This window comes from Drosophila miranda, assembly GCF_003369915.1.
Source record: "Drosophila miranda strain MSH22 chromosome Y unlocalized genomic scaffold, D.miranda_PacBio2.1 Contig_Y1_pilon, whole genome shotgun sequence".
NCBI classification, from domain to species: Eukaryota; Metazoa; Arthropoda; class Insecta; order Diptera; family Drosophilidae; genus Drosophila; species Drosophila miranda.
The window spans coordinates 11,252,316-11,267,091 of NW_022881603.1; the positions used below are offsets into that span (position 1 = coordinate 11,252,316).

The 14,776-nt window shown below is 41.6% G+C and overlaps 1 protein-coding gene across 1 annotated transcript; it reads right to left on the bottom strand.

Annotated features, from left to right (window-relative positions):
* Positions 1 to 9,743: 9,743 nt before the first annotated feature.
* Positions 9,744 to 11,606, bottom strand: LOC117191968 (transcription factor kayak-like). Its single transcript, XM_033396710.1, has 2 exons — positions 10,677 to 11,606; positions 9,744 to 10,620 (listed from the first exon to the last, which is right to left on the bottom strand). The coding sequence occupies exon 1, from the start codon at positions 11,284 to 11,286 to the stop codon at positions 10,753 to 10,755; it is 534 nt and encodes a 177-aa protein (XP_033252601.1). The 5' UTR covers positions 11,287 to 11,606; the 3' UTR covers positions 9,744 to 10,620; positions 10,677 to 10,752.
* Positions 11,607 to 14,776: the final 3,170 nt, after the last annotated feature.

Below are 14,776 nucleotides of genomic sequence, written 5' to 3' on the forward strand. Positions count from 1 at the left end.
GATACTTCGTTATTTTTAAACACATTTCACATTTTCCGCGCTCCGCACCGTTTCGCTCTTTCCAATTGGACTTTTTCTTGCGCCGGCGTCTGGTTCAATTTTGAGCGGCAGCAACATCGCCGCCAGCCCGCCAGCAACATTAAGCTCTCGCAAGCAACAAGCTGCCCGCACAGTGGGCCTTTGGACCTTTTGGCGTTAAAAATCATACTGTGGACCATACTTATGGCGGGGCTATTTTGGATGTTTTTCCTTCGTAGTTGCGACACATAAATACGTACATATGTCGCTCTAAAACACAAATCGTAGATTGGTGAACTTTAAGTGTCCATATTACCTAAATTGAATTTTTAAAATCTCTGAAAGACTTATCATATGCGTGAATCTGAATATTATTCGTATTATCCAAGCCGCTCATTGGATTTTTGATTTTGGCCACCTGATATCCACTGTGCGACGTGCCGGCAACATGTTGCCGTGCACATTTTGCATTGAATTAAAAATAGTTGCACTCCAGTTTTGGCTTCAGCTGCGGTGTGGGTGGGTGGGTGTGGGTGTAGCGGCTACCAGCAACAAAGGCCACCATTCTTTTCCAACTTATTCCCTCCATTTCCACTCTGGGTTGTCTGTTTCCCCTTCTCTTGATATTCGCTTGGTGAGGGTATTGTGGTTTTGAGCAGATATTTGCCACAAAGAGATGAAATCATAAATTATGGTATATCTTGATCAATATAGCACATCATGTCAATACAGTTATGCCTATCTGTCTGTTGAAGGTTTAAAGGCACTACATATATCTTATAGCTGACATTGCGAGTTTATATATGTAAGAGTATCAACAGCTTCGGAATTCGTCTTTGGACTTCCTTTCTTGTTTGTCTTGTCTTTACGGCTGATTTATTTAAAGCCGTCGCCAACACTGCCGCCCGTTCCGCCGCCAAATGTTGCTGAACCCTTGGCTGCTTAGACCGTAATTCATTCCACTCTGAAATCGGGCAGAATGACTGCCAATTCCCCCCATTTGAATATATTCGAATTTCTAAATTGAAGTAGTCTTTGGCGCGACTTCCTTTCGGGCCATCAGTCAATCAGCCTAAAGACTAGACATCAAAGTGGATCGTTTCCTGGCCAGTGGGAATTGGGTCCACGACTGGTACTGGGTGTAGTAAGTATGTACATATGTACAATAAGATGTAATAATGTCCACTTATGGCACTCCAAAGAAACATCAACTTACTTGCATAAGTTGCATAAGTGCGCCAAAAAAGGTAACCGCCATCGGAGTTGCATGTGACAACGGCAGCAGCAACATTTGGCGAGCTCAGAAACATTTGGTGTTGCAGGCGCATTACATAAATAAACAGCTGGGAGGGGGGTTGGAGGCGACACATTTGGCTGAACTGATGAGGACAGAACTCTTTAGAGAGTCTATTAGGTAGCTCATGAAATTTGCCGCAGATATATAAAAAAGATATAGTCAGTAGTAGTCGTAGGGAGAGGCGCCCGGGGTTGTGGGCGGCATCGTTTGTGGTCGCCCACGCGTCTCGACTCTGACTTGCCCTCAACATCCTGATAATCTCTTATAATTGTCACGCTCTGAGAGCGCAGCCGAAAATAGAAGATATGTTGCAGTTGCATATACATATGGTTCATACATATGTACATACATGTGCACGATGCATCTATCTCGCTCTACCGATTTTCACGCTTTTCACGGCAGACCCCTAGGGACAAAAAAAGGGGCGCGTGCGCATAAATAGTCAAAGTTCTCGAATCTAGATGATGTGTTGTATGGATGGCAAGGCGGCGACATGACACAAGCACAAAAACAAGGCAAAAAAAAGTGAACTTAAAATTTAATATTTCCTATGCACTGAAAGAAATTAGGAGGAAAAATGTAAGAAACCTGACAGGAAGTCCAACAAACCTATCAGTCTTTAATATGATATTCTACTGAAAAGCACTCTGATTTAAGAATTCTTTTGTACTTCGAACCATGTAGTTTATATTATACGTGGTATTATATACTCCAAGCTAATATATTTACAGATAAAATTATAGAGCAACCCAATACCTTATCCATTCAGAATTAACCTCAGGTGAACTCTAGAAGTTCCCACTTCTGTCTTCTCTTTGAGAGCACTTCCTTTCTTATGATGGAATCTTCTAAATATATTGCGCTAGTGTATCAGAATCGAATTAGACTTCCGAATGGTACTATGAGTGACATTTAGATGGCCCCTCTCTATAGCTCTTATAGCTTCTCCCCATCCTCTCTCTCTTCACATATCAACAACATCGGTGCGTCGTATTTTCCACTAATTAAGTTCTATTTCTTCCAGTCGTCTCCACTCCACTCCCATCCGTCATCCGTCCCTCCTCTGCTGTAGTGAAATCATTTCAGTTCATTGGCGCGATTTGTGGTCGGAGGTGAAGCCAAACGATTAGCGAATCGATTTGTGAGTGGCCCACAACGAATTGAATGTTGAGCGAAATTGAATTAGATCATTTATAGTAGATTGAAATCAATTAAAACATATCTTTTAGGGGTATGTCATGAATCACTACGAGCTTGGAGTATTTTTTTCCAGTCAAAAGAAGAAAATAGAGGACTGCCGTTCCTCTACAACGAAATACAAACATTGCTCATTACTTAAAAAAACGTTAGTTTAGTTGTTTAAATAAATCGCTTGAATCAAAAACGTAGGAGTTTTTCATCCAAAAATATCAGCAAACTTGAAGCACAGCAACACTGACCGTAGCGTAGTTTCAAAGCTTAAGCAAAAGCTTTATTTTGCACTCGACGGCTAGCTTTTAGCCGTTGCCGCTTAAAGGAAACTTCGCGCATTACTCGTAAATTCGTACTTTAATTCGAAAATAATATAAAATTAAGAAACAGCTATCCGTCAATGACAAATTTGCTGATCGAAGAACTCATCTCATCCTAACAAGAGAGTGACTGCGATTTCGGCTGGAACACAGTAAATGTTTTGAAAACTGGTTTCGAGCCAGACAATGAAATTCATCTACATATATATAAATTGCGTTTTGTACAAACTGTTTTGATATTTGACTTTGGAATTCATTCTATAAAATAAGCATTGTGTTCGGGCTTTGCTTTGCCACTAAATGTGGTTCAATGTCAAGGAAATTCCATGGCAGACAGAGAGGCAGAAAAGGAGGAAACTCAAGTGTGGGCTGCTGGCACATTAAGCCGAGGGAAGTGGGTCATATGCCCCCTACTGGAGACCATTTAGGCCATATATGCAGATGGGCCATTACAATCTAAATCAGTCAGACAGCCAACCAGGCAGCTGGAGAGTGACAATGGAATACTCGTAGTTTTTGCTCGTACGAATATTTATTATTTATTATCGGAAACTTGTAAAAACTGGCACGCAAAGCCTCCCGACGTGACCGACATGGCTAAGGCGGAACGCCCGATTTATGTCAAGCTGCGAGTATATTTATCTGCCCTATGAATATAGCATATAAGTCGAGCCTAGTTTTATTACTTTTTCGTTTCAATTGCAGCTCGAATTCTATTTAATTCTGCTTTGTCTTTGTTTTGTGGCTGATTTTTGCCAAAAGTTAAGCTGACATTCCTGTTTTGCGTTTTTTTAATTTAATTAAGATTGATTTAGTTTAGTTGACGCTGCTGACTGCAAATGGAAATTGACAAGAATATGTCAGTGTCTCTTGTCTGTTGCTTGGCTTCTTTTTATACCCGATACTCAAAATGAGTATTGGGGTATATTAGATTTGTGGTAAAAGTGGATGTGTGTAACGTCCAGAAGGAATCGTTTCCGACCCCACAAAGTATACATATTCTTGATCAGCATCAATAGCCGAGTCGATTGAGCCATGTCTGTCTGTCCGTCCGTCCGTCTGTCCGTCTGTCCGTCCCCTTCAGCGCCTAGTGCTCAAAGACTATAAGAGCTAGAGCAACGATGTTTTGTATCCAGACTTCTGTGATATGTCACTGCTACAAAAATATTTCAAAACTTCGCCCCGCCCACTTCCGCCCCCACAAAGGACGAAAATCTGTGGCATCCACATTTTTAAAGATACGATAAAGCCAAAAACGCAGAATCGTAGAGGATGACTATATGTTCTAGAGTGTAAAATCTCAACCAGATCGTATAATTATTATAGCCAGAATCAAGAAAACAATTTCATAAACATAGAGCCCCATTAAAGTATGAACCTGGTGACTATGTAGCAGTCCGGCATGTGGACACAACACCGGGGATCAATAAGAAGTTCGCACCAAAGTATCGAGGACCGTACAGGATCAATAGAGTATTGGATAATGATCGTTATGAGGTTGTCGACATTGAGGACTGTCAGTTGACGCAAATGCCATTCCGAAGTATACTAGAACCAGCAAGGCTTAAACCCTGGGTTTTCGCTTCTAGCTCTTGCTTAAGCCGGTTGTGTTTTTTTCTTGCTCCCGCATTCTCCGCCCTTTGCCTAAATATCATACAACATTGTTGTGTCTTTGTTTTGATTTATTATCGCATCTCTTTAATTTGATTCTACTTTGTGTTAACCACCAGTGTTTTGTTTGTAAACAAGTGTTTAATATAAATTCAATATTGCAACGTAACACATCGGACTCGTGCAGGCAATTTGTTATTGTTTTTTGCCCAGTCTGCTTTTCGTTATCGCTTCTTCGGTGTGCACTGTTCTCGCGCATCAGCGTTTGCATCGCCCACACTCTCTCGTGAGCATACGCGGGCTTCTCGCATTGTTGCTCTCACTCTCTCTGGATTGCCTACACTCTCCCTCTCTGTGGACTTTTCTTTTGTGTCTCTTCTTTGGTGAGTTTACCGCTCGTTTTCTGCACTTCGTTGGATCATCTGCTTTGAATTATTGCCGCTGCAGCTGATTGTCTGGCTCGCTCTGCTGTCTGCTCTCCTACTTTACCTGCGATCTCACTCCGTTCTCTTATTATTCGTGCACAGTGATTCTACTGCTGTCAATAATGGCAATCGTTTGTAGTGCAAAGAAATGTGAATTCGGTGGTGTTATCATTGGTGATTCATTTCTTAGCTGCTGGCTGTGCGACAATTTTGCCCACATAAAATGTGCTGGTGGTGGAAATTTTGGCCGGCTGAATGATCTGATCTCGAAACGCATGGGCCTGTCTTGGTCATGTCTGGCTTGTCGGGAGATTGAGGCCGAAATGCGCACATTTATGAGACAGACTCGAACTGGGTTTCTGGATGTCCGGAAACAATTTGTGGCTCTCAACGAGAAATTTCTTGCCCTTGAATCACAGTTTCTTGGGCTCAAACTCTTGAGCGAATCGCCTAGACGGAAAATTCCGCATAATGATACCAATCTCTTGCAACCTAATCCGATTGGTACGCCTGCCTCCCACCTTCATCCATCGGAAGCATTTCCGTGTAGGCATGCCACGCCGTTGTCTGTAAATCCGCCAACGGTGGCTCCGGAGTTCTTTACACCGAGCAATGTGCTTCCTTCGAGCACCCAACTCCCCAACAGCATCAATCCCATCCCTGCAGTTTCTGTGGCCGTCACTTCTGACGCGGTGAGTGCTCCTAGTGCGGGTGTGCTGGTTGCTGACGACGTCTTGCCAATTCCTGCTCCAATTCCTGCTCCAATTCCTGCTGCAATTCCTACTCCAATTCCTGCTACAGCCATTGCTGCCAATTCCTCTGCCCTTGTACCGAGATCTCTTTTAGGTGTGGCTCCACCATCTCGATCTCGCTCGGGACTTCAACTTAAAGCAGTGGTCCCTCGGAAAGCAATATTTGTTTCTCGTCTTATTCCTGAGGCTACAACGGAGGATGTTAAACAACATCTTGCCACTAAACTTAACACTTCGCCTGTTGATATAGTTGTGACTAAATTTTCATTTAAACATAAGCGCAACATATCATCATTTAAAATTCTTCTCCCTGATTCTTTACTATCCTGTTCTCTAGAACCGTCAATATGACCTGAGCATACAATTGTGCATGAGTTCCTTCTCAAAGATTCGAACTCGAATCCAAGAATTACCGAACATGCTCCAAAAAACTAATGTACTATTTTTCCATGCACTATCAGAACGTTCGCAGTTTGCTGGGAAAGTTGCGTCAAATTCATACTAATAGCGCGTCCTTTGATTTCGATGCCATCGCGTTTACCGAAACCTGGCTTAACTCCTCTGTCAATGATCGCGAAATTTTCATTGATAGTTACACTATTTATAGAATGGACCGCCCATCTTTTGCAGGTGGGGTTCTGATTGCAGTTAAATCTGTTTTCTCATCTGAGTTATTCCCATTCAATAACATTCATGGAATTGAATTTGTTGCAGTCAAAGTTCGTGTTGGCTCCGCATTTTTCTATTTAACCTGCTCTTACATTCCTCCCAGGTCTGATGCTGAGCTTTACTTACACCACCTTTCAGCAATTAATAATGTTGTTTCTACATTAGGGTGCAATGATCGAATTATTGTCATGGGGGACTTTAACCTCCCATTTCTTTCTTGGCTGCCTTGTAATGACGCTAACCTGTTGTTTCCCAATTGCCATAATGACTTTATCAATGGGCTAACGGATATTTCCCTTGTCCAAATTAATGCCGTTAAAAACATTAGGGACAGACTTCTTGACCTCGTTTTTGTTAACGATGGTTCTCTTGCTACTGTATCTAGAGCAAGCCCAATATCTCTCCCTGAAGATCCTTACCATCCAACTTTGTTGATATCACTGGAGTGTACACAATCTGGAGGTGCTGACAGTTCCATGGCTCCTTGTCACATAAAGTGTTTTCGCAAAACAAACTTTATTGATTTAGATCTACATCTCTCGCGTGTTGATTGGTCGTTTCTTTATTCATTACCGAACATAGATGCAACTGTTAACTCGTTTTATAGTTCTATTTACTCCGCCCTTAATACGTTTGTTCCAGATATCACTGTACCTGTATCGTCCAAGCCTCCCTGGTTCTCCAAGTATTTGTCATACTTAAAAAATAATAAATCCCGGCTCTATAAAAAGTACCAGAAGTCGGGCTCCACGTTGGCCTTAGCTCTATACTCCTCCGCTCGCTCTCTGTTCCTTGCCGTCAATAGTCAGTGTTATAATCATTACCTTTCACAATGTAGTAGTAATTTTCGTAGTGATCCTAAAAAATTCTATTCGTTCGTTAATTCTAAGCGCAAGTCAAACGTTTTTCCTCCGTCCCTTCATTACCAGAACAAAACAGAAGCTTCTGCTGTGGGTATTGCAAATTTATTCGCTAACTTTTTCCAAACAACGTACTCGTCTCATATTTACAACGCATCCACTCCGTATCCGTACCAGCTACCTCAAGCTAACAGTATTTTTCTGCCCTTTTTCGAGGAAAGCGTTGTTCTTGAAGGTTTGTCATCTATGGACATATCGTTTTCTGCGGGTCCAGATAAGGTACCAAGTTGCATCTTAAAACACTGTGCCCAGTCCCTTTGCAAGCCCTTGACCTTTCTCTTCAACCTCTCCTTGGAACAGTCTTGTCTCCCAGTAATTTGGAATGAGTCCTACATCATTCCGCTTCACAAAAAAGGTTCAAGATCAAACATTGAAAACTATCGTGGTATCGCAAAGCTTTCCGCCATCCCGAAGCTTCTTGAGTTCCTGGTCACCCGGCAACTGCAACATCTTTGTTGCAGCTTGATATCTCCGTCGCAACACGGTTTTTTCAGACATCGTTCAACATCGACTAACCTTCTTGAGTTTTCTAACCTAATCCACCGTGGTTTTCAAATTGGTTTGCAGACGGATGTAGTTTTTACGGACTTCAGCAAGGCATTCGATTCTGTGAACCATGCTCTGCTTATTCAAAAGCTCTCCTTATTAGGGTTCCCAACGAATCTTCTAGATTGGATTTTGTCCTATCTCTCTAACCGTACTCAACGTGTTTTGTTTTCTAACGTGTTGTCAAATACTGTTAATGTTACTTCAGGTGTGCCACAGGGAAGTCATCTGGGCCCGCTTCTGTTTATTTTATTTGTGAACGACCTTCCTCAAGTTATAACATACTCTACTACACTAATGTATGCTGATGATGTCAAAATCTGTCTTTCTTACTCTGATTGGTATTTGCACACACGCCTTCAACTTGATCTAAGTGAACTACTATTGTGGTGTTCAACTAATCTTCTTTTTCTGAACCTTTCCAAATGCAAACTTATGACATTTTACCGTCGCGCTCCTCATTTTGTCTCATATGTTCTAGGAAATCATGTCCTTGAGCGAATTTCGAGTTCAAATGACCTCGGAGTCTTTTTTGATCATAAGATGTGTTTCAACACCCATATAGCTGCAACTGTAAATAAAGCTAAGGGTGTTTTAGCGTTCATCAAGCGTTGGTCCAAGGAGTTTGACGACCCGTACGTTACGAAACAACTGTACATCTCGTTAGTACGTCCTATATTGGAGTATTGTTCTTGTGTGTGGAGCCCGCAGTATAAAGAGCAGCAGGCTGTTATTGAATCCGTGCAAAAGCAATTTTTAATTTTTGCCCTTCGGAACTTTAACTGGGACTCGGGTAGAATCTTGCCACCCTACCGGTCTAGGCTAAATCTTATTGACCTGCCGTCGTTGCACCATCGCAGAATATGCAATGGCGTAATGTTCGTGCACAAGCTCCTTCTTGGGACTGTTGACTCCCAAACTCTCTTGGGTCAGATTGACTTGGCCGTTCCATCCAGACCTACCCGTACTTTTAGGCCTATCCGTCTACCCATATGTAGGTCTAATTATGCTGATCATGAACCTTTTAGGGTTTTATGCCATAATTATAACTCCCTCTGTCTAACCCTATCCCCTGAACTGTCTCTTAAACTAATTGCATGCAATATTTATAATCATTTAAATTTAGCTAACTTTTAACTTATCTTTTTCTGCCTTTAGTAACTAAGTACCATTATTAACAGATAATTTGTTAATTTAATAAATAAATAAATAAATAAATAAAAAGAGTGTAAGGATAAAACCATGGTCTCATGTTGTTAATCGATGAAATAGTATGTTAAGTAAGACAATACCGAATAAGAAATGTTTAACCAACTTTATGCCTTAGTGTGTAGATCGTGGGAGATCTGTATTCAGGTTGCCCGAATGTAAGATATGAATATTAGTTTATAAGATTTGAATATTAGTTTAAGATTTACTCATCGATAGTATTATAAGAAATAACAATGTACTCGATATATCGATACTTGTCCTCGACAAGTATCGATATGCCAACACACATTCATTCGAATACGACGATCAAGAAAGAAGAACATATAATAAAACCGTGCTATTAAAAGTTTACATATATGTAAATATATGTATGCATATTTTCGCGGTTGCAAGCCAATATTTCGATTTCGATTTTCAAATCATGGAGCTATCAGTGATCGATAACTAAGCAGTGTTTACACCATTATTTAGTTTTAATTGTGAAAAAATCTTTCTCGGTTGTGTGTGGGCATTAAAAACTAATAATTAACATCACATTATGGGGTAAGCAAAAAAGACCATCAATGATGGCAGCTACTGCCAGACAGCGGCAATCCAATTACAATGCGAGGCCAGCGGAGCACCCACGACTGGCTGCCAGCAAAGATTACATCAATCAACGGCACGCATGAGACAAGGGGAGCAGAAATTTCCGCAACATCTTGGGAGTCCTCCCTCCTCCCCCTTCGCGGGGACAGATTCTCTCGTTTCAATTGAAATCAATGCAAAGTTTTATGTTACGCATTCTTTTCCCAAACCAGCAAAGAGCCGTTGCACACGACTGCTCTGGCCCGTGTCGGTGCTAATGACGCCCGCAGAATGCAACAGAATCAAATCCACTGCTGCATTATATGAATCCACTCTTCCCACTTGAGATCTATAATAATAACAGCATCCCTGTCCAATGGGAGCCTGAGCAGATCTGACTGCATGGAGAGAATAGAGAATGGATGGCAATGATTCGGCCAAGTGATTTCAGATGGTCAAGAGTTTACTAGATCAAAAGTTTAAAGCCCTACAACTGAGTGATGAATGCAATTTTCAATAGACTATATATGTGTCTGTTCCTTCTTTCATAATCAAACGATTCCCTATACACATCCATTCCATCCAATAGTCCGCGTCTAGTCGGTTCCAAGCATTTTCCATAGTCTTTCATGGGTCTTTTCGTTGCAGCTGTTGTCGGTCCGCTGTTGGGCAAGCTCTATAAGCCACTTAAGACATCAGGCCCATAAATGTGTTGTTTTCTGATGTGCAATAAGGTAAAGCATAATACAAACGGTTTTCTCATTCCAGTTCTTTGAACTTTGAACTTTGAACTTCCAACTGTTTGACACTTGGCGATGCTTCCCATGAACCAAAACATTGGGAACCTAATGAAAGGGCCCCTTCCTCTCTTAGTTCTCAGTAAATCATTCAGATTTTCAATTTCGCTTTCATTACGAGTATTTGGTCAAACGGGAGGTGACATCATTCGGAATTGATAAGAATACGAGTACTAGAAGGAGTCAATGAAAAGGTCGTCTTGGCATTGGATTCTATGAAGCAGATTAAGCAGCTGTTCCAGCATTTACATTTTCCCCCCCACTTAGCGCTTTCACTTGGTCAATTTTGTAGAAACTAAAACGGTTCATTTAGCATTTGTGTATTAGTTGATAATTTGCATTGATAATTACTTGGCTTAATTGCTGGGGCTGTTGCTGTTTCTGATGGTTTGGTTAGTAGACAACACGTCGATCTTATTGACAACAATCAGAATGCGTTGCAGTTGATTGTTATTGTTAGTTGCTGCTGCTGTTGTTGTTGCAGGTTCAGTGGGCGTTGCTGCGCCCACATGGGTCCTGGAGGTGTGTCCGACTCACTTGACTTGGCATTGGGCAGATTTTTCTTGCCTTTATTGCTGCTGCTGCTGCTGCCGTTGCTGTTGCGTTTGAGGGAAAACGTATTGCGGACGCGCGAAAATGTGGACAGCTGTTGCTGCTGATGCTGCTGTTGCTGTTGCGGCAGTGATTGTTGCGCCTCAATAAGCTGCAACGAGTTGAAAGAACTCTTCAGCGGCTGCTGTTCAAATACGTTAATGCTGCCATTTCCACAGCCATTTCCATTTTCGTTTTCGTTTTCCCTTTGATTGCAGAAATTCAGTTGACCTTTTTCGCTGACCAGCAAATCGTTGAGTTGCTGGTACTCCTCGTAGATGCCCCTACTGTGCCGCTTATTGATTTTGGCCAGTGGCTGAGGCTTCTGCGACTTTGATTTAAAGATCTTGTTCCACATTTTCTTGCTCATCTTGCTCAAAATTATTATTCCCGATACTTCGTTATTTTTAAACACATTTCACATTTTCCGCGCTCCGCACCGTTTCGCTCTTTCCAATTGGACTTTTTCTTGCGCCGGCGTCTGGTTCAATTTTGAGCGGCAGCAACATCGCCGCCAGCCCGCCAGCAACATTAAGCTCTCGCAAGCAACAAGCTGCCCGCACAGTGGGCCTTTGGACCTTTTGGCGTTAAAAATCATACTGTGGACCATACTTATGGCGGGGCTATTTTGGATGTTTTTCCTTGGTAGTTGCGACACATAAATACGTACATATGTCGCTCTAAAACACAAATCGTAGATTGGTGAACTTTAAGTGTCCATATTACCTAAATTGAATTTTTAAAATCTCTGAAAGACTTATCATATGCGTGAATCTGAATATTATTCGTATTATCCAAGCCGCTCATTGGATTTTTGATTTTGGCCACCTGATATCCACTGTGCGACGTGCCGGCAACATGTTGCCGTGCACATTTTGCATGGAATTAAAAATAGTTGCACTCCAGTTTTGGCTTTAGCTGCGGTGTGGGTGGGTGGGTGTGGGTGTAGCTGCTACCAGCAACAAAGGCCACCATTCTTTTCCAACTTATTCCCTCAATTTCTGCTTTGGGTTGTCTGTTTCCCCTTCTCTTGATATTCGCTTGGTGAGGGTGTTGTGGTTTTGAGCATATATTTGCCACAAAGAGATGAAATCATAAATTATGGTATATCTTGATCAATATAGCACATCATGTCAATACAGTTATGCCTATCTGTCTGTTGAAGGTTTAAAGGCACTACATATATCTTATAGCTGACATTGCGAGTTTATATATGTAAGAGTATCAACAGCTTCGGAATTCGTCTTTGGACTTCCTTTCTTGTTTGTCTTGTCTTTACGGCTGATTTATTTAAAGCCGTCGCCAACACTGCCGCCCGTTCCGCCGCCAAATGTTGCTGAACCCTTGGCTGCTTAGACCGTAATTCATTCCACTCTGAAATCGGGCAGAATGACTGCCAATTCCCCCATTTGAATATATTCGAATTTCTAAATTGAAGTAGTCTTTGGCGCGACTTCCTTTCGGGCCATCAGTCAATCAGCCTAAAGACTAGACATCAAAGTGGATCGTTTCCTGGCCAGTGGGAATTGGGTCCACGACTGGTACTGGGTGTAGTAAGTATGTACATATGTACAATAATATGTAATTATGTCCACTTATGGCACTCCAAAGAAACATCAACTTACTTGCATAAGTTGCATAAGTGCGCCAAAAAAGGTAACCGCCATCGGAGTTGCATGTGACAACGGCAGCAGCAACATTTGGCGAGCTCAGAAACATTTGGTGTTGCAGGCCCATTACATAAATAAACAGCTGGGAGGGGAGTTGGAGGCGACACATTTGGCTGAACTGATGAGGACAGAACTCTTTAGAGAGTCTATTAGGTAGCTCATGAAATTTGCCGCAGATATATAAAAAAGATATAGTCAGTAGTAGTCGTAGGGAGAGGCGCCCGGGGTTGTGGGCGGCATCGTTTGTGGTCGCCCACGCGTCTCGACTCTGACTTGCCCTCAACATCCTGATAATCTCTTATAATTGTCTCGCTCTGAGAGCGCAGCCGAAAATAGAAGATATGTTGCAGTTGCATATACATATGGTTCATACATATGTACATACATGTGCACGATGCATCTATCTCGCTCTACCGATTTTCACGCTTTTCACGGCAGACCCCTAGGGACAAAAAAAGGGGCGCGTGCGCATAAATAGTCAAAGTTCTCGAATCTAGATGATGTGTTGTATGGATGGCAAGGCGGCGACATGACACAAGCACAAAAACAAGGCAAAAAAAAAGTGAACTTAAAATTTAATATTTCCTATGCACTGAAAGAAATTAGGAGGAAAAATGTAAGAAACCTGACAGGAAGTCCAACAAACCTATCAGTCTTTAATATGATATTCTACTGAAAAGCATTCTGATTTAAGAATTCTTTTGTACTTCGAACCATGTAGTTTATATTATACGTGGTATTATATACTCCAAGCTAATATATTTACAGATAAAATTATAGAGCAACCCAATACCTTATCCATTCAGAATTAACCTCAGGTGAACTCTAGAAGTTCCCACTTCTGTCTTCTCTTTGAGAGCACTTCCTTTCTTATGATGGAATCTTCTAAATATATTGCGCTAGTGTATCAGAATCGAATTAGACTTCCGACTGGCACTATGAGTGACATTTAGATGGCCCCTCTCTTTAGCTCTTATAGCTTCTCCCCATCCTCTCTCTCTTCACATATCAACAACATCGGTGCGTCGTATTTTCCACTAATTAAGTTCTATTTCTTCCAGTCGTCTCCACTCCACTCCCATCCGTCGCTCCCTCCTCTGCTGTAGTGAAATCATTTCAGTTCATTGGCGCGATTTGTGGTCGGAGGTGAAGCCAAACGATTAGCGAATCGATTTGTGAGTGGCCCACAACGAATTGAATGTTGAGCGAAATTGAATTAGATCATTTATAGTAGATTGAAATCAATTAAAACATATCTTTTAGGGGTATGTCATGAATCACTACGAGCTTGGAGTATTTTTTTCCAGTCAAAAGAAGAAAATAGAGGACTGCCGTTCCTCTACAACGAAATACAAACATTGCTCATTACTTAAAAAAACGTTAGTTTAGTTGTTTAAATAAATCGCTTGAATCAAAAACGTAGGAGTTTTTCATCCAAAAATATCAGCAAACTTGAAGCACAGCAACACTGACCGTAGCGTAGTTTCAAAGCTTAAGCAAAAGCTTTATTTTGCACTCGACGGCTAGCTTTTAGCCGTTGCCGCTTAAAGGAAACTTCGCGCATTACTCGTAAATTCGTACTTTAATTCGAAAATAATATAAAATTAAGAAACAGCTATCCGTCAATGACAAATTTGCTGATCGAAGAACTCATCTCATCCTATCAAGAGAGTGACTGCGATTTCGGCTGGAACACAGTAAATGTTTTGAAAACTGGTTTCGAGCCAGACAATGAAATTCATCTACATATATATAAATTGCGTTTTGTACAAACTGTTTTGATATTTGACTTTGGAATTCATTCTATAAAATAAGCATTGTGTTCGGGCTTTGCTTTGCCACTAAATGTGGTTCAATGTCAAGGAAATTCCATGGCAGACAGAGAGGCAGAAAAGGAGGAAACTCAAGTGTGGGCTGCTGGCACATTAAGCCGAGGGAAGTGGGTCATATGCCTCCCACTGGAGACCATTTAGGACATATATGCAGATGGGCCATTACAATCCAAATCAGTCAGACAGCCAACCAGGCAGCTGGAGAGTGACAATGGAATACTCGTAGTTTTTGCTCGTACGAATATTTATTATTTATTATCGGAAACTTGTAAAAACTGGCACGCAAAGCCTCCCGACGTGACCGACATGGCTAAGGCGGAACGCCCGATTTATGTCAAGCTGCGAGTATATTTATCTG

Excerpts from the sequence above, each read along its gene's own strand:
- LOC117191968 (XM_033396710.1), bottom strand. The coding sequence starts at position 11,286 with ATGAGCAAGAAAATGTGGAACAAGATCTTTAAATCAAAGTCGCAGAAG.